At 35.6% G+C, this 24,888-nt stretch overlaps 1 protein-coding gene across 3 annotated transcripts; it reads left to right on the top strand.

Annotated features, from left to right (window-relative positions):
* Positions 1 to 1,233: 1,233 nt before the first annotated feature.
* Positions 1,234 to 23,668, top strand: lig1 (ligase I, DNA, ATP-dependent). Of its 3 annotated transcripts, none has more exons than XM_082173481.1 (27): positions 1,234 to 1,325; positions 2,513 to 2,575; positions 2,839 to 3,010; positions 3,106 to 3,277; positions 4,431 to 4,583; positions 5,192 to 5,491; positions 5,677 to 5,782; positions 5,897 to 5,992; positions 7,135 to 7,191; positions 7,311 to 7,369; positions 7,605 to 7,718; positions 7,796 to 7,962; positions 11,714 to 11,790; positions 12,036 to 12,127; positions 12,339 to 12,438; positions 13,453 to 13,538; positions 13,626 to 13,741; positions 13,866 to 13,961; positions 16,911 to 17,021; positions 17,334 to 17,405; positions 18,663 to 18,807; positions 19,111 to 19,193; positions 21,471 to 21,623; positions 22,089 to 22,142; positions 22,226 to 22,369; positions 22,529 to 22,621; positions 23,407 to 23,668. In XM_082173481.1, exons 2-27 carry the CDS (start codon positions 2,529 to 2,531, stop codon positions 23,479 to 23,481), a joined length of 2,940 nt encoding a protein of 979 aa, XP_082029607.1. In that variant the 5' UTR covers positions 1,234 to 1,325; positions 2,513 to 2,528; the 3' UTR covers positions 23,482 to 23,668. The 3 variants fall into 3 exon arrangements, with proteins under 3 accessions (XP_082029607.1, XP_082029606.1, XP_082029605.1); XM_082173480.1 differs by lacking the exon at positions 1,234 to 1,325 and adding an exon at positions 2,122 to 2,279; XM_082173479.1 differs by lacking the exon at positions 1,234 to 1,325 and having other exon boundaries at positions 2,475 to 2,575.
* The last annotated feature ends 1,220 nt before the right edge of the window (positions 23,669 to 24,888 follow it).

Below are 24,888 nucleotides of genomic sequence, written 5' to 3'. Positions count from 1 at the left end.
CATTCATGTTAAATCACACTGATTCCAGCACTACTGAACTCTGAAAAGAACACTACTGAAAATAATATCAATATATTATTTTGATATGCAATAATTAATATAAAGAATATCAATCAATCTTCATTCAATCAGCTTTCAAACAATATTGGATTTAATGATCATCATCATATCACAATGTGATCAGCACTGTTCAGATAAGTCATTCATAATAAATAAATAAAAGTTTATCAGAAATGGTTGAAAATCCCCATTATATATATATATATAGCTATGTAGCTCAAACAGTAGAGCATGGCATTAGCAATGTCAATGGCATGGGTTTGATTCCCAGCAGGGAAAGCAAGAATTCAATGTTGAATACAATAGGGTAGAGTGGGGGAAAACGCCCCCTTGGGGTAAAACGCCCCACACACCCCTACTGTTAACCAAAATAACGATTAAGTCAAGTTACATTTTTGTTGTTGAACTAAGTTGAAAAGAGTAATGTAGAAATAAACACCCCCAAGGGGTATTGCTTCTCACTATCATAATTACTGAAGGTACCATGGTCCGTCTGAACATCATATACTTTGTTTTTCCATCAAATGTAATCTAACTAGGTGGTTGAATAAAAATATTTGGGAATTTATATTTATAAATTACCTCAAGATAGCATCAGCTAGCTATTTAGCTAGACAGTAAGCATCAGCTAACAATATTTTTCAAATAGGCTGATTTTCAGCATGTTTCATTAATAAATATTCATATTTATCTCTTCATATTCTTATTACTCTGATTTTGCTTTTGCTTTTTTTCCAGAAAGGGGCATGTTGCGTACTCCACCTGTGGGCAAAACGCCCCCTTACAAATGTTGTCTAATTTTTGTTAAAAAACTAACTACATGAACACTCTGCACATTTTTCACACTTGGTTTATATTAATTTATGTAATTGTCACAGAAAGGATAACTTCTAGACACATTTAACTTGTTTCACAGAAAAAAAATTAAACAGTTCTTAAGGGCGGCGTTCCCCCCCCGACTCTAGCATATAAACTGCTTTGGATAAAAGTCCAGTAGGGGTTCAATCTTCAGCTGGCTGGCATGAGCCGCCACTGGCATGTCAAGTGACCTGTCAGTGGCTGGCTGGCAGTCTGATTCTGGCATGTCACGTGACCTGTCAGTGGCTGGCTGGCAGTCTGATTCTGGCATGTCAAGTGACCTGTCAGTGGCTGGCTGTCTGCCTTGGCAAGTTTCATTAAAAACAAAACAAAAGGAAGGAAAGAAAGAAAAGTACCGTGTGTGAGCGTTTTAGCGAAGTGGTTAACGAGGATGAATCAAGTGCTGGGTATGTAATAATATGTGTTTGTGTTTGTGTGTGTGTGTGTGTTTGTGTGTGTGTGTGCGCGCGCGCGCGCGTGTTTGTGTGTGTGTTCGCCTGTTCGGGTCGGGAAGTCGCAGTGACAGAAACAGTGACGTTCCAGTTTAAGTTTAAAGGGAGTAAAGCCTGTTTATGCTATTAAGAAAATGAAATTCTGTCAAATAAATTTTGTTTTAAAGAAAAGTTCATTTAAAAGCAGCGCTCATTCATCGGTGTTTTGTTAACTATTACCAGATGCGCGCATCAACCGTCGCCGAGTCCGCTGTTGAAGGATGGATCAGATCATCCATTTATCATCACGCGTAACATCATCTTTTTTTTTACAGTCTATGGTAACCACAGATAAGAATAATTGTAATTTGGCCATCGGGTGCGGATACTTAAAAAAAAAAAAAAAAAAAAAAAATGAGTGGATGGATGGGTGGATGATTTGTTTTTGGCTGCGGATTCGGGTGACGTTGGAGCTCATCCGCGCATCTCTAGAGCCTACATACATAGCCTGTAAAATAATTAACAGGATTCTTACTGATGGGGCTGTGGGGGAACATAAGAAGGAAAAGGCTGGGAAACAATGACCTAGAAGCAGACAAAATCCATATAGATTATTTCAGTAGCAATATGAGTATAAATGGATAAAACGAATTTGAGAGAACACTAGTAGATTTTCCAGACGAAACACGGTGGGATCCAATAACTCCAATCCAACAGGGGGCACTAAAATGCTTCTGTGCTAAATAAACGCCGGTGTTTCTGTTGTCCGCGGGAACGACGTCACTTTGGCGCCGAATCATACGGAGTTAAGCGCGCGGAAGAAAACATCGATGCTTCAGAAATTGTAATAACACGAATATATATTAAAATATATTCTAGATTTACTCAGTATCAGCAGTGCAAGACATCAACAATGCAGCGAAGCATAGCGTGAGTGTGTCCTGCTCTTTTTTTGTGCTTTTTTCCGTGTTGATGATAAACTGCAATGTCTGATTCTTACTCAAGACCGTGTTTTTACACGTTACCTGTGACATTAAGGGTTTTGCTTTAAGCTTTAATTCTTTAAATGTATGAAAGATGTTACCTTATAAGTATCTATATACCTATATATAGTATCATCCCATTTGTCTTTCATACGTGATGTCTTTGTTTCCCGCCCACAGGTCATTCTTTCAGCCAATGAAAGGCAAGGAGAAGAGTGATGGACAAGTCAAAGAAAAGGCTGAGTAAGTGACATTTTCCATATTAAACATTATGCTTAACTTTATTTGTTATAATTTAACATAATGTAGAAATGTCAGCCAATGCAGCCAAAAGTTGTTTACACTGCCAATAAAAGTATTTGTGCTGTTTCTGTATGTCTTCTCTTTGGTGACATTGACAACTATGGTATATGGACTCCAAAAAGATTATGATAACAAATAGGTAATGTTATAATGGTACGTAGTAATGTTGTTTAATGTTTTTTTCTTTTTCTTTTGCTGCTCAGACCTGTAAAAAGTCCTCTCAAAATTCAGAATGGCGTGCAGGAAAGTGATTCACCCATAAAGAAGGTTCATAAACGTAGTCGAGTAATCATAGACAGTGATGATGAAGATCAGCCGATGGTTAAAGAACAGGTGCCAAAACAGAGTGAAGTTCAAACAGTTAAACCAGAGAAGGTAAGACTTGAGTCATCATGGCCGTCCACCATGAAAACATGTCAGTATTGTTGTCGACGATTCTGTTTCTATGTGTTCCTACTCCAAACGCACAGATTTCTGATGTTACAAAGGCTGCCTGCACTCCTGTATCTCCTAAAACTCCTGTAACCCCAACAACTCCGGTCACTTCGAGTACCTCTGTTGCTGTCGTAACCCCTGCTTCCTCAGGAACTCCAGCAACTCCAACATCAACATCACCGTCAGGCATTCCCAAACGCCAAACCGGTCTGTGTTAGTCTCCTCTTCTCACGTTCCCTCTTGTGCCATTGATCACTTATTCTCTCTGTAATTCTTCTTAATACTCCAAAACAGCACCAGTAGTTTTTTATTTATTAAAATTTTCAGAAAAAAACTAATATTTTGAAATGGAACAGTTTATTGAACCTTTAGACAAAATATAAAAGAAAATCTTTAAAACAAAAGTTGCATATGGGCTTTGTTTTATTCTGTTTTTGAAACCTAAAGGCTTTAATGGCCATTATAGTGAAATAAATTAAATGGTTAGAATATGAATCTTGCACAGAAAAAAAAAAGAAGTTTTATTCGGAGGCCCAAAGTGAACAAAAATATGCAATGTGGTGCAGATGTTATTTATGGAAGCTTGTTTCTGCCACTGAATTAAAAAAATTAAAATGGTAAATGCATTTTCTTATCTCACATTTCTAAAAACAAATTCTCGCAATTGCAAGTTTTGCAGTTCTGACTTTATCTAAACTTGGAATTGCGAGGTACCAAAACTGACTCGGGTAGAACTGCGAATTTATATCTCATAATTCTGACTTTTTTCCCTCAGAATTGTGAGATATAAACTCTCAACTGCAAGTTATAAAGTCAGAATTACAAGATATAAACTCGCAATTCTGAGAAAAATCTCAGCATTGTGAGAGATAAACTTACAATTGAGAGAAAACAACTATTTTGAGTTAAAGTTGCAATGACCTTTTTTATATATTTTTTATTCTGTAGCTTCTGAAGATATTTATATAGCCAGAAAAGTAAAATGAAATTCTGATAGCTTGTAATGTATATCGATGAGATTTTTTTTTTATAACAGACTACTTTCATAAAATGCACATAAAGACCAGTTGTCACTCTATATCTTCCAATAGTCTTTAAAAAAATGTAAATGCTTTAAGCCTAAGTAGCTTTAGCCCAGTAAGAGTTTATCTTGAAATATTACTAACAATATAAAAGTTATTCTTAAGGTTACTTTAAAAATAAAAATGAAAGATTTCACAGTAAAAAGAAATGTGTATCATGACCTGACATGTGAATATTTTTAGAATTATACTAAAAGGCCTTTTACTTGTTTAAAAAAAAAAAAAAATCATCAAAGATGATTAAATTATACATTTAAAGTCCTTCTTGCTTTGTCTAGCCCGCAAGCAGTTCCCCAAGAGGAAGCTGGAAAGCAGGAGCGATGGAGAGGGGTCGAAAGAGGAGGAGGAGGAGGAGGTGGAGGAGAAGAAGGAGGAAGTTGGAGGCCAGGAGAGTAAGAGAGCGCGAGTGGAAGAATCACCTGGGCAGACAGGTGAGATTAGCTGATCTCTGTGCATGAGTATATCCTTTCTAGAGCTGTAATGATTCCTCAATTCAAGTCGAGTACTCGATTTTATGAAATCCTCAATTGTAATTTACTTGTGATGAGTAACCGGCTAAATACCGGAAGTTCCACAGATGATAATCTATGAACCGCATTACACTGTTTTCTAAGGCTATGCAATATATTTAAAACCATTTACAATCTTAATATAGCATAGTGCTATTGTGAAATCACAATGGCTGCGATTCAGTTAAATAAATATATGCGCTGTTTTTTTTCCACAGAAAAAAAACCACATAACGCTTCAATTATTTACATGCTTGCAGATTACATGTTAAAATCACCTCAGCTTCGTTCACAGTAAACGCTGCTCCACACAAACTCTGTCTCGGCATGTGCTGTTTGTTTAGGTTTCCAATAACGTCCATTTGTGAAAGCAAAAAGTCAGACGCGGTTTGTGTTTTATAGTTGCACTGTTATCATTTATATGCGTGAAACGTCTCGGGTTTCTCAAACTCTTCTCTGCATGCTGCCCTAATCCTTTCCACAGTCTCAGTACGGTCCTCATTGATTTTCTCTTTCTCTCTTCAACTTAGAAAATGAGATGATGGAGGTGGAAGAGAAGAGCGAGGATGGAAAGACTGTTGTGGAGGAACGGAAAGATGAGGATGAAGCAAAGACGAGTAAAGTTGTGGACAATGCAAATAATAAGATAAAAGAGAATGATAAAAATGATAAGCAGAAGAAAAAGATAAATGAAGAGAATAAGAAGAAAGAAAAAATAGAAGACAAGAAAGAGAAGGAAGATGGCAGTCCTGAACGATTGGTGATAAAAGAGAAAGACACAGAAGGCGAGGGGGGATCAGCCAAAAAGAAACCTATCAGCAGCTTTTTTGGTAATTAAGCCTTTTTTTCTTCTTCTGTATTTTAATTAAAAGAATAGCTCACCCCAAAATTAACATTCTGTCATCATTTACTCACCCACATAATGTCCCAAACCTGTATGATTTTTAAGGGGGAGTAAATGGGGACAATTTTCATTTTTAGTTGAACTATTTATTTAACTTTCGATCTTTTGTAGCTCCCAGAAAGGCAGCTGTAAAACTGGAAAAGGAGGAGAGAAATGCGGGAGAGAAAAAGAAGGATGAAGAAATCTCTGACGTCGCTGAACAGAAAGAGAATAAAAGGTTAAAATCCAAAAATATTCAAATGTTAAAACGACTTGGAATATTTTACTTGAAAAATATAGTTGTTTGTTTTGGAAGGACCCCATTTGAATGAGCTTTATTTTTTTTGGACAGTGAAAAGGGGATGGAGTCTGCAGTGCAGAGCCAGTATAATCCCTCCAGAGCACAGTACCATCCCATTGACCACGCCTGCTGGAGGAGGGGCCAAAAGTAAAGACTGCCTTTTATTAGCTTTATAACAGAGTGCCAAATGAGTCCTATAGTTACTGTAGCATTTTTGCAGATTCGGTTTCATCGTCCCAAAGTCAGTGAAATAAGGTCATTTTTATAACTTTCACGTGTCTTAAAATGGCAATTGCTTACAAGTGGCTAAATGGGACTCCAGAGGTTGTTGGGGACATTAAAGGTCACGCCGCGTCACTGCCACCTTTACTGTCGGGTATAGCTCACTTCAGTGTGGGCTCGGCAAGAGTGTGCATCGAGGGTTCAAATCGACCGCAAAGGGGGTGTTTGCGAGTAGTCGATTAAACGATTCTGCTGCTGCTAGTCGACATGGAAATACTAGTCATTTCAAATATTTTTTTTTTGCACAATTAATGTTTTGCTTTATATTTTTCAGACAAGCAAATTGTTGCTGTGGTAATGAGCAACAATACCTTAATGTGCTGACTTATGTGGACTAACTTTTATTTGAGGAAATTTGTTTATAATAGGCTATTTGGTCCTGCGCTGCATATTGATTCAGTTGATTTGACTTAATGTGTCTAATGGCTAACGTTGCTAAAGTGAACGCTTAAGTTTAATATACAATGATCATACTGCAAGACAAGCACATCACATGACAAGTTTTTAGACTAGTTGTTTGCAAAATTTCCATTTAAACGTTAATTAAATTAGTCGTGAACATCACTACTCGCGAGCATACTTATGCATCCTAAAATTACAAATGGGGACCCTATGATTTTACGATTGCATGCACACAGCAGCTATTGTAAGTCCACAAGACATAGCACAAAGTACATGAAGTGTGGACAGGGCCTAACTAGCTTTTTACTTATGTTGATTGTATTTAGACTAAATTCATTAAGAGTTGTTCATTTGTGAAGATTACATTGATGAACAATATGTGTTATAATGGTTAGGGTTAGGCTTGGATTGGCATTCAAAAATGGCAGCACTATTGTTTCATCATTAAAAGATCGAGAAAGTGAAATTAAATTATTCATCTAAAGTTATAGTCTTTGTTTTTTCTAAAGCATTTAACAAAAAGCTTAATTCAATTTCTTTTTGAAGCAATAAAGTATGACACTTTCTATGAAAGTTTATTGTATATTTCTCTATCCCTTTCTCAGAGTGCCATATTTGGCTGTTGCTCGCACCTTTGAAAAGATTGAAGAGGATTCGGGAAGGTATGAAGTGTGTCATTATTCTGCTATATTATATATTATTCTGTGTTTTTCTCTCGCATCTATTTCATTTTGAAAATGAGTATGCTGCTGTCAAATTCCAATCTTTTTTCTTTTTTTAGGCTGAAAAACATTGAAACTCTTTCCAACTTTTTGCGCTCTGTAATTCTTCTCTCTCCTGGTGAGTGTGTTAATTGATTCATGGGGTTTAAATAGGTTAGTAATTATGCTAGCCAGAGATTGTTTTTCTTCCTTTTTGTCCAAGTAATGAATAAATGAACAGATTATTTCTCCTGTTAGGGAGACAGATTTAAGAAAAATACTTTATCTTGTGCAAAGCACCAAAAATGTAGTATACATTGGAAATGTCTAAGCTTCACTGTTTCCCTCTTTTCAATACTCTGTTGTTTGTTTAGATGACCTGTTATGTTGTCTATACCTGTGTCTGAACCAGCTCGGCCCTGCGTATCAGGGTCTGGAGCTGGGCGTCGGGGAGACTGCCCTGATGAAAGCCGTCGCTCAAGCAACTGGTAAATATATTTGTGTTCCCTAATGCCGTTCACCATTCTCTTTGCCTGACCCCTGTACTGTTGACTTCTGTTACCAGGGCGACAGTTGGACAAAATCAAGGCGGAGGCTCAGGAGAAAGGTGACCTGGGATTGGTTGCTGAGAGTTCCCGCAGCAATCAGAGAATGATGTTTGTACCCGCCAGTCTGACAGCAGGGGGTGTTTTCAACAAACTGAAAGAGATTGCTAACATGAGTGGAAACTCTGTAAGTACAGATGAGAATAATGTGAAGTACACCTTGTCACTTAAAATATATTCAAGATATATATTTTTATGAGTACATGTATTCCCTGTAGGGGTGTGCAATATATATCGTCTGCGATAGTGTCGTAATTGTTGTTTTAACGATGTGCGATTTGACATTATCGAGTATAGCCTATCCCTCAGACACACCCAGAGAGTGCATGCATACTCTACATGATGTAGTCTTGTAGATTAGACTAGTGCGGGTGCGCATTTAGAGTGCACGCTTTCACTGCATGATTTAAGGCCATTGCACACTGAGTCCGAAATTCGCATCCGAAATTTTCGCACGTTAAAAAAAATATTCGACCTCACGTTATGTCAATCACGCTTGCACACTGTCTACGAAACTTTCGTCCGTAATAAAAAAATTCGGATCGGGTTCGATTTTCTGCGTTTTTCGCATCCACAGCCAGTATTTTGAGAGGTTTTTTAACAATTCCGAGCCACCGTACAAGCGAACGACAAAATCCACAATGGATTGAGCAGCCAATTCGATTACTAATCATGTATTATTTGGGTATAAAATATAACCTGTATACAGCTGTTCTGTCTGCCCAGCGCTTCCGCCGGCCGTCTGCGTGTGTGTGTGTGTGTGTGTGTGTGCCCATACCTTATTCTGAGGTAAATTTTGAATCGCTCGGGATAATTTCGCAACTCCTTGATAAGGAGGTGAAACTCTCCTTCCTCTCGGCGCAATCTCAGTATTGGGTGGACCCAATATTTCCTCTTTCTTTTTCTCTTTTTAAGAAGAAAGAGGGTAACAAAATCATCCTAACTGCTTGACGAATCCATTTTGTATTTTTTGCGTTTTTTTTCCGCAAAGGTTTAATAAATATGCATCGGACTCAGTGTGCAAGGTTTCTGTGCGTGACGAATTTTAAGGCTGACGAACACGAAAAAACGTCAGTGTGCAATGGCCTTTAGTCTTTATTTATATCATTTAGTAATAAATATCACAAGAGTGCCGTTTTTCTCCAAATATCAGCATGATAACAAATTAGATATTGATTTTATACAAGTTTAATAAACAAGAAGTTAATATTAAGTGACTTACATTTTAGACACCACACCGTATTGCCTGTTTTTGCTCTATCTCGCCAATGAAAATAGTTCAAAACAAAGCCACACACGGTGGTGAAATTAAATTGACACAAAAGATGATGCATGCATATAATTAGGTTTTTAAAAAATGGCTTTTTAAAGGTAAAAATGCCCATATTAGGTAAAAATTAGGGCTGTCAAAGTTAACGCGTTAATAATGCGTTAACGCAAAATCATATTAACGGCACAAATTTTTTTAACGCGCGATTAACGCAGCGTGTATTTTCTGTTTGACCCGTGGCCCAACCTCTAGTTGGAGAAATGGAGATACACAGTGTTGCCAACTTAGCGACATTGCAGACCCCTTTAGCGATTTTTTTTTTTTTTTTTTTCTTCAACAAAGCGCCCAAACCTTATTTAGTTTCTGAGAATCTACCGGTAGCCTGCTCTCTCAGCACGCGCACACACCTCTCGCTCGCTCGCTCTCTCTCTCTCTCTCTCTATCTCTCTCTCTCTCTCTCTCTCTCTCTCTCTCTCTCTCTCTCTCTCTCTCTCTGCGTCTCGCGCGGAGGAGCAGCACTTTAATTCAGTTAAGCACAGATATTATGTTGCTTCACTAATTTTACAATTATAGCCGAAATCAGAGCACAGATATTGTCTTTATCTTATGTGAATTTGATTTCACCAGACGACGGCTCGATTATCAGAATTGTTGTGCAGATTAACTTAACATCTTGGAAGGGAGAGCTGGTTATGTTATATGGCTATATTTATCCATGCCTACGTTGATTAGAGTATTACAAACTTGAAAAGTATTAATTTAAGGTACATTTAGAACAAATAAAAAAATGTGCGATTAAATGCGATTAATCGCGAGTTAACTCATGACAATCATGCGATTAATCGCGATTAAAAATTTTAATCGATTGACAGCCCTAGTAAAAATCTATTGAAACATATTGGAAAAAATTATTTCTGTCACTGCGGTGAACTGACCACCACAAAGAGTATGAAGAATATCAAAAACTAGGAGTCGGCTGTCCACGACAGTTCTAAACCTGCCGAAGTACCAATATAATAAACACACTCAGTAAAATATCTTCTAATAATCGTTATCGAGAAAATTCCAGAAAATATCGAGAAATATTTTTTTGTCAATATCGCACACCCCTAATTCCCTGGGAGTTGTATACATAGCCTTGGTGTTGCTAGCATCATGCTTTAGTTGCGCTACAGGAAACATGCACTACACTACAGCACTCTCAGTGAGGTCCGATATTGTGCATACTATTGTGTTATTGTTAAGCCCCACTAAAGCCATAAAAAACATTGTGAAGCACCACAAAGTTTTCGTGCACTATATTCCAAGACTTCGAAAGTCATTCGATAGCATAATGTGAGGTAAAAATGAATATTTAAGTCGTTAAGTTAAAGTTAATGGAAACTTATCTCTCCTCAGTCATTCTCCATTCAGCATTCGAACAGTGCGTCGCGTTCGGTTACGACAGCAACACGATGACACTCTCTCCAAGATCAATGTTCCCATTGTTATACTTTATTTGTAGATAAAGGGTCTATGGTTTGTATAAAATGACTTTATCTTGCTGGAGTTTATTGCGCTTTCTAAATCATATTCCTTTCTCCCGGGTGTCTGTTAGATTACAGCACTGGATTAGAGAGCACTATGAATTGTTCTCCATGCGCACTGTAACTGAACTTTAAAACTGTAAAAAGAAAAGGCTCAATAAACTGTTGCATAGATATAATACACTAAGCATCAAATATCTCTTCGCTTTGTGCTTTGAACTTTTCAATGCGAAGCGCTGCACACTGTGACTTCGCGTTGCTTTAAGTGCATCATGATGCGCATAATCGCTTTCCTGCTCTAAATTGGAGACTTTCATATTATAATACTTAGGGGAGGTTTTAACACCTGGGGGGTGTGACCCATGGGAATATCACTCAGGGGCAACGCCGCCTTCCCCTGGGCAAATGGGCCTGCCACCACAGCTTGAAAAAATCCTAGAGGAAACACTGCACTATATGCCATATATAAACTATATAAACCCTATACATGCAAAACCTTTTAATTAGAACTGGGTGTCCATATATATTGTTCAAGAGTTTGGGGTCATTAGGATTTTTTTAATGTTTATGCTCACCAAAGCTGTTTGACAGAAACACAGTAATGTTAAAAAATGTGTTATTTACAATTTAAAATAACTATTTTCAATTTGAATATATTTAAAAATAAATGTAATTTATTCCTGTGATGCAGAGCTGAATTTTCAGCATCATTACTCCAGTCTTCAGTGTTGCATGATCCTTCAGAAATCATTCTAATATGCTGATTTGGCTTCAAGAAACATATCTTAATGTTATAAATGCTAAAAAAAGTTGTGCGGCTTAATATTTTTGTGGAAATCATGATACATTTTGTTCATGATTCTTTGATGACTAGAAAGCTAAAGAACAGCATGCATTTGAAATAGAAATCTTACTGTCGCTTTAATCAATTTAATGGGTACTTACTGAGTAAAAGTATTAATTTCTTAAAATGAAAAAAAACATTGACCCCAAACATTTGAGCGATAGTTCAATTTTGGCCATGTACCGTATATCTGTTCATCTTCTGTTCTCAATACAAATCAACTTCCTCTCTCTGGCAGACAATGAATAAGAAGATTGACATTATTAAAGGCTTGTTTGTGGCGTGTCGGTTTTCTGAGGCCCGATACATTGTGCGGTACGTAATTTCACTTTTCACTTATAACTTTAAATTTCTCATATGACCAACCATGCAGAAATGTTGAGTACATTCTGGAAAATTACACAATAACGAATGTAATTTATTTATGACAGTTGATTTTCCCTAATTCTAAATGATGTGCCGCTGGCCTTGATTAAACTGCTGTATGGTGACAGATTTATATGAATATTAATGCTGAAATTAAATATGTTAGTTTGATTGGTTGCTTGTGTGATTGACAGGTCATTGGCGGGGAAGCTGCGGATCGGATTGGCTGAGCAGAGCGTTCTCGCTGCTCTCAGTCAGGCTGTGTGTCTGACGCCCCCGGGCCAAGGTTTAAAATGATCCTAATGAAATTGGCATTAGCACACATCATAATCGGTGCATTGATAGAACCTCCAGGCATCTGGCGTTTGCAATTACTCTACTCTCTGTCGTGATGAATAAAAAATGAATAACACTTAAACATGTTAATATTAATTAGGTGTCCATTTGGTTTAGCTGTGTTGAAATGCTGCTAATATGTTTTTCTTGTGTTGGTTTAGAGTTCCCACCAGCTGTGCTGGATGCAGGGAAACGAATGAGTTCAGAAAGCAAGAAAGTGTGGCTGGAGGAAAAAGCACTGATCCTGAAACAGACATACTGGTGAGGCTATATATAGAATTATTAATATTATTATTTTTTGGAATAAATTAATGCTTCTATTCAGCAAGACCCTTATCAAAAATAGATCAGAAGTGACAGTAAATGCATTTGTTAACTTATAATGTTAAAAGATTTCTATTTCAGAAAAATGTGCTTTGCCAACACAAAAATAAATTACATTTTAAAATGTATTAAAATAGAATTATACAATAAGTTTTCACAATTGTATAGTTTTTACTGTATTCTATAAATGCAACCATTGCATAAATGTTCACCGCAGAATCTCTGTGATGTTTCCACACTATAAAATGTTGTTAAAACTAGATTTTGGTTACTCTAATTAGGGGAAAAACACCAAAATAGTCTGAGATGTATCGAATACCCCCCAGAAGCTGAATAATATCAAGAGATTTTTTTTATTCATGAACATGACTGTGGTATTAATTCTTTTTTTATTTGGCTAATTAAGACTTGTCAGTAGTCTGTTCTCAGGCTCCTTGTCTCACAACTCTCAAGTATGAAAGCTGTAAGATATTTTAATAGGTTCACTGGTTTAGAGTTCATTAGCAAAAGATTTTGGAAGTCTGGTTCATTATTGTGAAAATGTTTGGGTAACTATATAGAATATTCATATGCACACATTTCATTGTTTGTAATTTGTATTGATATTTATATAGTGGATGGAAACTGTCAAAAGCCTGAAAATATCAAGATTTTTTTTTATGTCCAGCCCTATGGGCTGTAGCTAGTATGAGTGGAAATTTACACAGAATGAGCACAACCTGATTGTCAAACAGCAACCGCTGCTGTGAGGGATAATTATCCGTATACTACAAACAGTATTTCAATTACGACTACAGGTGTCCGCTGCATAACAAGTGCCTGTTTAATGAGATTTAGCATAATTTGTACCCTACAGGAAGTCAGATTTTTAACAAATTGTTGCAGTTACTACATATCACCAATGCATACAAATAATATTTTCATTGCTTTCACTTATATTTTTCTTTTCAGTGAGATGCCCAATTATGATGTAATCATTCCTGTATTGGTGAAGGATGGCATAGATGAACTGCCCAATCACTGCAAGCTCACCCCAGGTACTGACCAATCACAGTTTGCTCAGTTCTCCCACCATCTAATTGAAAATGTAGTTTACAATTAGATTAAACAGTGTTGTTTTACAGGTGTGCCCCTGCGGCCCATGTTAGCTCACCCAACTAAAGGGGTCGGCGAGGTAATGAAACGTTTTGATGAGGCATCTTTCACCTGCGAATATAAATACGATGGAGAGAGAGCACAGGTGTGTGTTATTTTAATCTTATTCCACAAGGTGGAGCCTCTGCCATAGAAATGACTTTGTTTCCATGGCAATATCATTGATTGAATTGTTAATTGTTTTTGTTTTTTTGCTTTGCATCGAATAGATCCATATTCTTGAGAACGGAGATGTGCACATTTTTAGCCGAAACCAAGAGGACAACACAAGCAAATACCCTGATATTATCTCAAGAATCCATCAGGTAACACATATGCAACCAGCAGGATAGAAATACAATTCAGATGGATGCAAAAGAGGGTCTCTTTGTCTAAAGCTGGGTGCACAATGTGCGATTCTTGCCACATTTGCTGTCTAATTTCAGGGATAATAAAAGATTCCATCATAGGGTGAAACTGGCAGTCTTGGATCACCTAAGCCTCAGTGTGACATGCTCACTGATGCCCAATTAATTGCTTTTGCAAAGAAATATTTGCCTTAGAGGCTTTGGCAGAGTTGTTATGATGGTCATGTTTATATATTATATAAAACATTTGCTGTTGAAGCTTAAAATAGATCGGTTTTCGGTTATCAAAAATCGTTTTTGGATAAATAATTAAAAAATAATTTAAATAATTGTGCGTGTGTAAATATGAAGATATATATATATATATATATATATATATATATATAATTTATTATTTTATGTAATTTTATATATATATATATAATTTATTATTTTATGTAATTTTTTATATATATATAATTTATTATTTTATGTAATTTTATATATATATATATATAATTTATTATTTTATGTAATTTTTTATATATATATATATATAATTTATTATTTTATGTAATTTTTTATATATATATATTATAAAATTTATAATTTTATGTAATTTTATATATATATATATATATATATATACACTATATATATATATATATATAAAATTATAAATGTTGCCTTGGAAACTAACTTAGAAGTACTAAAATTTCTACAACTGTAATTCATTTATTATATAATTTAATTATTCCAATAATTACGTAAATTAATTAGAAATATTAAGAAATAGACAACATAAAACTACTAAAAATTACAAAGCACAAAGTTACTGAAACTTAAAATAAAAATAAAATGATAATGGAAAATATTAAATCAAAAATATTAAATAAAAATAAATATTAAAATAATACTGAAATGGAGAGATTGCATATTTCAGAACTTACGGTCTTCTAGTGACTTCAAAGCCAGGATTAGGCCTTAGTTCAGTTAGGACATTTAAGTAGCTTTTATAAACATGCCTTAGAAAAAACATTACTGGAGTGAATATTGAGACACAACAGTGGCACTGACATATTTTAAGTTATGGCAAGTTGCTTTCAGTTAAAACAGCTCAAACATGCATTTTAGTCTGAGACTAAAGTTTTAGTTGAAGCCTTGTCTGTGAAACTGGGGGCAAATGTCTAGACAACTCTTTCATTTATAACTAAAATCTTAGATGTAGCTTGTACTGTCAAGACATTTAATGTTGCACAGTCTGTCTGGGCTTTTACCCAATATATTACTGGGGTCAATTTGTACAGTCGGGCAAGCAACAATTGTATAGTACTCACAGTGTGCACCCAACTCAAGGCTGTAGTACATGACTTTTTAAAAATCTGAACAGATTTTAAAACACTAGGTATCATTTACTTGCTGACGTTAAAAGGTAAATAGGAAAAACTGGGCATCACACACTAAATGACTTTCAAGTCGTTCCAAACAAAAACTCAAGCAGAAACATTTGGCTCGTTATTAGGAGACACATGGCAAATTAAAACAATGTGTTCACGCGGTTTTCTGCAGAATCCACAATGTTTGCAGACTGGCTTTGACTTTTGGCAACTAATGACGACTCCTCTAGACTGCAAATCGGCATAAAAATGTAGGAAAAAAAATCTTTTAGTGTATTCCAGCCTTTAAAAAGAGAAAAACAGTGCCAGTCAGGACATATGATGTTGAATATGCAGCAGTTTATGGATTTTCATCAAATGAGATTTCACTGTGGGTTGAGGTACCCAACATGACACGGCCAAAATTGAAAATCAAGGAACTGATGAAATGTGTGCAGAAACTCAAGACTAACATGGTTAAGATGATACCTGGTTTGGACATGGTGTTAGAGTCTTTTTCACAGACTCTCTCTTTCTTTTTGTTTCTGTGAGTCTCTTTGTATCTTGTCTTTTTCTCTCTCTTTTTCAAAGGCCATATTTGTCCTCTGTCATCCTGCTCTGTTCTCCTCACAAGAAAGCAATAATGGATTTCAGCCCTAAAGCAAAGAAAGCATTTGATGAATGACACAAGCTCACGCGCAGATAAATCAATGAAAACGCTGTTGTTTTGCTTATCAGTGTCCATATCTCGCTCTGCCTTCACTTTTCTCAGTTGTATGATATTCAGTGCAAAATCTCATTATTGTACAAGTATCTAAACCGTCAAAAGTCTGAGTCAAACAAGATGTCTCGTGGGGAATTAATACGTTCACTCAGCAGCAGAATACAGTTGTCAGACATGTTTTAGACATATGGTTAAGTTCTTGGTTATGAAATATAAACATTTTATATGTACAAACTAGCGCTTGATTGAACAAGTAATTATAATAAAGTTAAATAATTAAACTTAAATTAAGTTAATTAAAGAAAGAATATCCAGATTTCAGTACAAGTTAAGCTTAATCCGTTAAACAAGCTAAGCATTTGTTGTAAAATGTTGATTAACACAAAATTGAATTATGGTTACATGTTCTAATCATGGGTGTCATGAGAATAGAAAGCTGGCTTCATTCGTATACTGTATTCAAGCTGCTGTTGTATGAACAGTCACGCCTGTTAAATTTAGATAGTCAGTCCCAAACACTGACTGTGTGAATGCAGTAAATTGTGTGAGAGGATTACAAACATTTACAAAACCACCCCATACATTCTGCTACAGCTCTCACAAACTCAATATGCACTTGTAACATCTATTGAATTGTAAATGTCACACAGCCTGGGGGTTCGATGTGTTATTCATTTGTGAAGTGGTGGTGTTTAAAGCTCAGGTGACCTTATAAACAAGTAATTTTAAGATGTTATGGCTGTGAGGGGCTTTGCTCTTCGTTGATGATCCAGTTTATTCGTGTATTGATAGTAGATTTAATAAATGTCCTCGTCACCTCTCTCTCAGGTGAAAAAAGAGAACGTACGGTCCTGTGTTTTGGATTCAGAGGCGGTGGCCTGGGACAGAGAAAGGAAACAGATTCAGCCGTTTCAGGTCCTCACCACGAGGAAGAGGAAGGTGAGAGATTTGAAAACAGAAACAGCTGAATATTGAAGAAAGATGCATAACTGAATGGTTAAATAAGGCAAGACTGATTGTGAACAAATGTATATGGACAGACAAATACTGGTATCTTTTGGGAAGTTGACATGTCCTGCAGTGTGAGATGCATTGTATGTTGCATCTTAAATCATTTTAAATAGCATTTTGCTAATTGTTTTATGATTATTATGCATTCATGACCGTATATGGAAAATAATCTAAAAGTAAAAATCTTGATGATTGATTAACAGTCATCCAAATGTTAAAAACTTTGTGTGTGTATTTCAGGATGTGGATGCAGCTGATATCAAGGTTCAAGTGTGTGTCTACGCCTTTGACCTACTGTACCTCAACGGAGAGGTAAGTCCATTATAACAGCTAATAGCCAGTGACATCTGAATTAGAGATGCACCGATATGAAATTTCTCAGCCGATACCGATAGTCGATTATTCAGAATGATATCGCCCGATACCGATAGTTTTTTTTCTTATGGGAAAAAAAAAATCTCTCCCAAATAATGCCGCAAACTATAAAGAGAACCCTCTCATTTGGTACACTATAATATTAGAGGTTAAAATTAACAACAGAGCTATTATATTATATTATATTATATTATATTAACTGCTATTTATTTCCAGATAAAATATTTACACTCAAATAAAAGCTGAAATGTTAGTATACAACTCAGTTACACATATAAGGTAGTTTTCATAAGCACTTGTCTTCATGGCAAAATTATTCAAACATACATATATAATTAACAGTAAATAAGCTCTTCTCTTTTTTTCTTCTTTTTTTTAAATCTAACTAACAAATGACTTTCCTGAGGTAAATGCAACATTAAGTGATATTGTTCACAAGCTGTTTTATTGACATCTTTCCATGGTTGAAAAACACTGATTGAGGGATTACATGAGACATGATATGGATTTCAGTAAGTTGTACTGTATCTTTCAACTTCTGATATTCATGCATGTTTTTCCAGATATAATTTGTATTAAAGTGGAAGAGATGACTCGTGCTCCACGCTGAAATGAGGCGCAACAGCGATCTGTCACGTCACATTTAGGAGCGTCAAAACGCCATTTATTGTTTGAATTTCGTGATAAAGTGTTTTGCATCTTTCAAATTCTGCCCATTTTGTTTCTTTTTAGAAGATACAAAGCACAGAGCTATTTGCGATTATTGGATAAGAGGCGCGCTACAAATAATGTTTAGTATAGGGGAAAAGAAAACTGTAGATCTGGCAACCCTGGCTTGAACTACGGGTGATTCATAGGGTCAAATACAGCCTGCTTTTATATAGCTGTTTTTAGCTGTTAATGTGTTATTGTCACATTAACTTAACTCAACACGAGAGATTTTCTTCACACACAGTGTGAGTTGCAGTCGGTCATGTTTTCCCGCATCCTGTTGATTGACAGGATATAATCGGCACTGATCATCGGCTGTTTTTAAAATAACCGATAGTGAAAATAATAGCTTTTATCGGCCAGTACCGATTGTTGTCCGACACATCGGTGCATCGCTAATTTGAATAATTTTGCATGTCTCTGAATTTTCACTTTTTACATGTATTGTGTGTTATTTTTGTGAATAATGTGTCTGTCTTGCAGTCTCTGGTGCGAGAGCCTCTAAGCAAACGCAGGGCTCTGTTACGGGAGAGTTTTGTGGAGAAAGAGGGAGAGTTTGTTTTTGCTCGATCCCTGGATGCTGACAACACGGAAACCATCGCTGAGTTCTTGGAGCAGTCTGTACGAGGTGTGTGAACTTGCCTATTGTTGAACCTGTGCGGTTCATGATAATATTAATACATTTTAATGTTTATATATTATTATATATTATTATATGTATTATATTATTTTGTGTTTGTTTTTGGTTGCCGATTTGAAATGTGGGTCCTGAAGCAAAACCAGTTTATAACTGATATTTAGATGGAGTCGAATTGCTCTCTGTGAGGTGTTACTCAATCGTTTAATAATCAATAATAGTAATATTCAATTTATAATTGACTAATTAATCTCTATTTAAAGAGTTTTTTTAAATGGTTTAAATGTTTTGCAGATTCTTGTGAGGGTCTAATGGTGAAAACATTGGAAAAACATGCAACTTATGAAATTGCCAAACGCTCCCACAACTGGCTCAAGGTATTGCACACCACAGTTTCTCAATGTTCTTAAAATTTCATCGTGAAAATATATATATTTTTTAAAGTAAACTTTTTACTTTTATCATATTCATGTTTTAAAGAGGCCATATTATGCACTTTTACAAAGTCTTGATTTTGTTTTAAGGTCTACTAGAACAGGCTTTCATGGTTGTTTTTTTTAAAGAACATTATTTTTCACATATTTCATATTGTTGCAGCACCTCTCCTCCCAGTCCGTCAGTAACGCTCTGTTTAGTTCCAGTCTCTAAGAAGCCCCTCCTTCCGAAAAGTGCAATGTGTTCTGATTGGCTGGACCAGTGTGTTGGATACGTCATTCGCTTCGAATGCGTTTCAGAAATCTCACACCCCTTACCATAACCGCGAGTTTCAACACACTACTAATGCAAATCAACCTGGCCTCGCCCCCTTTTTTGGGGTATTTCTTGAGCTGGAATTATCTAAACTAGATTTATTGTGTCAAGCACATTCTCGGAAGAAAACTTAAGACTACAATCGAGGCATTTCAGAGAGTTCAGAAACAACTTTTTTTGCTTTGTAATACTGCAGAACTTTTTCATGTTCAAACAGCAACATTACACTCTAAAGAAAGTTAAAACTGTAAAAAGCATAATATGTCCACTTAAACATTAGAATGCTATGTAGTTACAAGTAGAATTTCGGAAAAGGTTACTTTATAAAGTCAGATTGCGGGAAGATTTTATTTTTTATTTATTTTTATTTTCTTTCTTGTTTTCTCTCAGACACACACACACATCAAGACTTGTTTAAAAAAAAAAAAAACCCAGACAAGTATTCAAAGTCAGAAGGAAGGTGCAAGTCATTAAAGTGTAATTTCCACCCCATTAAGCTTTTCTCTTGTTCTGTGTCCGTATCCTGACATTAAGGCTGAGTGGTATGATGGAATATATACTCTGACAGTAGAAACGAGACGACCGGTAGAGATTCTGCTATACCTTATATAATGTGATATATCTGTGTTGAGGTTTAAAGATTAAAAAAGCAGAAATTTGTAGTCTACTACATCAGCAACCGTGTTCAGTTTAAATTTGCTTTGTGGATTATAATGGGAGTGATTTTTTTTGTTTGTTTTAACAATAGGTTGTTTGTAATTGCCAAGCAACTTGACTCATTAATATAGAATTCAGCTAATGTCCGCTCACAGATGTTTGTGCTGTATATTGGCTATTTAACTACAAGTGTGTCTTATCCAATCAAATGCATAATGTATTACTGGTTTGAGTGTGTTGTATCTAATGTGAAGCAGTTGTCTTGCGCTCATGCCAGACTTTTGGTCTGCACTCTGCATCCATCAAAATCCAAATGAAAAAGAAAATAATCCTGAAAGTACCTTTCATTTGTAAAGCATTTCATTCATTGGATTATCAAAAGGTACTACTTCATGGTTACGTAAAATAAAACATTTGTGGCTTGAATTTCCTACAAAGAATAGGAAGTGTCACTATATAAAATTATAAATTACTTTTGCTTATGCTCACCAAGGCTGAAAAACAGTAGTATTGTGAAATATTTTACAATTTAAAATAACTGTTTTTTTTATGTATTGTATTTTATAATGTAATGTAATGTAATGTAATGTAATGCAAAGCTGAATTATCAGCAGCCATTTTTTCATGATTCTTTGAATATAAAGTTCAAAAGAACAGCATAAATTCAAATCCAGAGTATTTAATTAATCCTTAATGAATAATGAACCTTCTGCTCTAACACCTCCAATTCTCACAGGAATTTATTTACCCATGTTTTTGTTTTAGTTTCTTAAAACTCTAAATTCAGGGTCTCTACCATGAGGGGAGGTTTGACGCAGCCCTTATGTTTCAAACTTGTGTGGCTTACTTTCTTCAGTAGAACACGAAATGTTCGGCAGAATGACAGCCTAAGTCACCATTCACTTTTATATCTCAAAAACAGTGTGGTGAAAGTGAATGGTGACTGAGGCTTTCATTCTGCCAAACATCTCCTTTCAAGTTCCATAGAAGAATGAAAATCGTAAAGGTTTGAAATGACATTAGGAAGAGTGATGATAATTTTGAGCCATTTTGCCTCTTGGGGTACATTTACCATGTTTTAATGATTTTGTTTAGTGTTTGTTCTCCAGTACAAGACAAAGATACGGATAAAAAAAAAAAAAAATGTTTTCTTGCAGTGTAGTTATGCAATTTATTCATATTTATACTACTGTCAGAACTGTCATTTGCTTGTCTGTTATATTGTTTCTAATGGTCTGTTTATGCAGCTGAAGAAGGACTATCTGGAGGGTGTTGGAGACACATTGGATCTGTGTGTGATTGGTGCTTATCTGGGCAAGGGGAAGAGAGCAGGCAGCTATGGAGGATTTCTACTAGCCTGTTACGATGAGGAGAATGAGGAGTTCCAGTCTGTCTGCAAGGTGTGTGTGTGCATTAGTCTGAGAGAGACCATGAAAAACTATATATATATATATAATAATATATATATATATTTTTTTTTTGTATAAACAGTAAAAATGTTATTTATTCCTGTGGAATTTTCAGTCACATGATCCTTCAGAAATCATTCTAATATGCTGATGGTGCTTAAGAAAATTATTATTATCGATGTTAAAAATATTGTTTTTGTGGAAACCATGATTCTTAAAATAGAAAGTGTATTGCATTTATTTAAAATGTATATCTTTTGTAACATTTAAAATATATCTTTACCATCTCTTTTGATCAATTTAGTGTGTCCTTGCTACTTAAAAATATACAAAAATTATTAAAAAAAATTCTACTGGCCTCAAACTTATGAACAACAGCTCAAAATAAATGAGTTAGTTAGACACCATTAAGTAGACATTACAAATAAATATTTATCTGTGTTTTGCTTTTGTCAGATTGGAACAGGCTTCAAAGATGAAGATCTGGAGCAGCAATACAATTTCTTAAAGGTACATCAGTGTTTACACTTTGTTTCCATGTATTTGTGAGTACTTTGCTGCATAAAATCTTTTTTATATGCAATCCACTTCAGGAGCACATTTTACCTAAACCACGGCCGTATTACCGCGTGGACCAATCAGCAGAGCCGGATGTCTGGCTAGATGCAATGCAAGTGTGGGAGGTGAAATGTGCTGATCTTTCACTGTCTCCAATCTACAAGGCAGCGATAGGATTGGTCAGTACGCTACGCACATGTGAATCATGATGCTGAATCAGTGATTTGTTTATTTTTTTTGTGACTATTGTTTTCATTGTTCAGATCTTGGTGCCAGATTTTTAGTTTACTGTGCTTAAGTTTGGGTCTTTATGGTGTGATTCTCTCCTTGGCCATCAGGTGGACCCAGAGAAAGGCATTTCACTCCGTTTCCCAAGATTCCTGAGGATTAGAGATGACAAAAAATCAGAGGATGCCACCACAGGGTCACAGGTAACAGCCGAAATGCAGAAAAACTTGGAGCAAGGCACATAAGTGGAAACTTTACACATTCAGTTAATTCACATAGTGCTGTGGAGGAAATGACTCGGAAGCACAGATTAAGGCTCATGGAAGACATTGGGGTCCAAAATCTTTAAAAATTTTAAACAAAGATGACTTTAAAATAAAAATAGTTTATAAATAAATGTTATTAGTTTATAAATATATAATTAAATAATCTATAAATAAATATATATTATGTATAATATATTTGTTAATTTAAAATATGTATTAAAGTAGAAAAAGCACAATAGCAGTTTCACTTATGTAATCAGTCTGTAATTCACAAATGTAGGAGTCAACAGTAATTATCCCACATGAGACATTTCTTTCAAGGGTAAATGTCATAAATGCATAATGCATGGAAAACTCAGGATATGACACCATACATGTGTGTGTTGTAGTTCCATGGCAAATATGAGGGGAAGTGTGAGATTTTAAAGTAGTTTTTCCTCTTGAAAGTCAAACGTGATGACATTGGCATAGTTCGGAGCGTCATGACATTGTGATTAAGTGCAGCAAGTGAAGTGGATCCGTTAAAGGAAATCCATCTTTTTACGTGCCACACTGTCTTTCTTTTCTTTCCCCCCTCATTTTCACAGTTCATTTATTTCAGTTTTCTTTTATTCCTGTCTCCCGACGGTTGGAAACACAGAGGCGCACACAAACACACCCTCTCAAAATGAACTGTTCTGATCTCCTGCATCACTCTCTCTCTCTCTCTTTCTCTCTCTTAGATTGCTGATCTCTACAAGAAACAGCAGCAGATCCAAAATCAGGGTGACAAACCAGATCTGGAGGACTACTATTGATCTCTCCAGTCTGATTGTCAGCTACTCTTGTTCCAATTGGTCGATGGAGGATTTTTCAATATTTTGTTGCATATTAACATGCTGAATTTTAATGCTGTGATATTGTGAGACTTAATGAAAAATGGAAATGAACATGTAAATAGTCTTTCAATTATCAGAGCGAAAATAAACACTTGCTTTTCACTAATTGTTTGCCTTGGGTATTTGTCACCACGGTTTTTGTCTGTTTTGTGTTCTTTACATGCAATCTCATGTGTTTTATTCTGTTCGTGGTCTAGTTTCACGCATTTATAAGCTTACTGACGCCTGTTTAATTTGCTGTTTTAAGTGTGTCTAAACACAGACAATCATGTGAGTGCTTTATTGTTGGAGTGTGTCTTTGGCATAGTGGGTTTCCAGTGAATTGATCAATAGTTCTATTGTCAGTGACCAAAGATGGAAAATTAAATTATCCAGCTCTTTCGTTCCATCACTCGCTTTTGTACTCTCCATCGCTTCCTTCAAAGAATTCCCTTTCTTTTCCAAACTGTTTGCTCACCCTCTCTGAAATGAGCCTGGCAGGTTTTGACACTGTGCTTCTGTCAGAGTTAAGACTGTAAAAGAGAATTTTTAAATGTTGCTTTGACACTTTTGTAATAGTGAGTGTGCATGGGAGAGGCTTCATCCATCTGTTTAAGTCTTTTAGAGAGGAATTACAATGAATTAATACAAGTTTAATTAATGTGAAATTAATACAGTATTAATAATTCAACCGTTAGTGCTCATTAAAATAGCCCATGAGCTGAATGTACTTGCTTGGTTTGGATTGCAGATAAGAACATTGATTTTAAGAGCCCTGAAGCATTCGGCTAAATGACTTCGCTGTTTATTAGTAAGGGGCCGTGTTGTAACCACATGATTTTTTATTAACTGGAATCTTAAAGGGATAGTTCACTTTGAAATTAATTTTTGGTATGTTTTAGCTTACCTCAAGGGCATCCAAGATGTAGGTGTCTTTTTTTCCGTAGTAGTTTCAATTTTTATATTTTTAGGTCAAACCGTTCTTGTCTGACAGTCATATAATGCAGGTCTATGGTCATTATCTCAAAACACAAGCACAGAGTCCAAATTAAAACAATTCCCCGTCGTCCAAATTAAACAATTCCCCATCGTAAGTACACATTGATGGCCTAAGACACGAAACGAGCGGTTTGTGTGAGAAAACGAACAGTATTTATATAGTTTTTACCTCTTATACGCAGCCATGTCCAAGTGATCTGATCTGACGTGTACGCAGACTGGTGCATAGATATATACACTAGATGTCGCCTTGTCTACGGCAGTTCATTGGAACGAATGTCTTTAAGGCGACATCTAGTGTATATATATCTATGCACCAGTCTGCGTACACGTCAGATCAGATCACTT

This window comes from Leuciscus leuciscus, assembly GCF_965113295.1.
Source record: "Leuciscus leuciscus genome assembly, chromosome: 6".
Lineage (NCBI taxonomy): Eukaryota > Metazoa > Chordata > Actinopteri > Cypriniformes > Leuciscidae > Leuciscus > Leuciscus leuciscus.
Note: the sequence above shows the minus strand (reverse complement) of the source record. Positions and strands in the feature narration are given on the sequence as shown.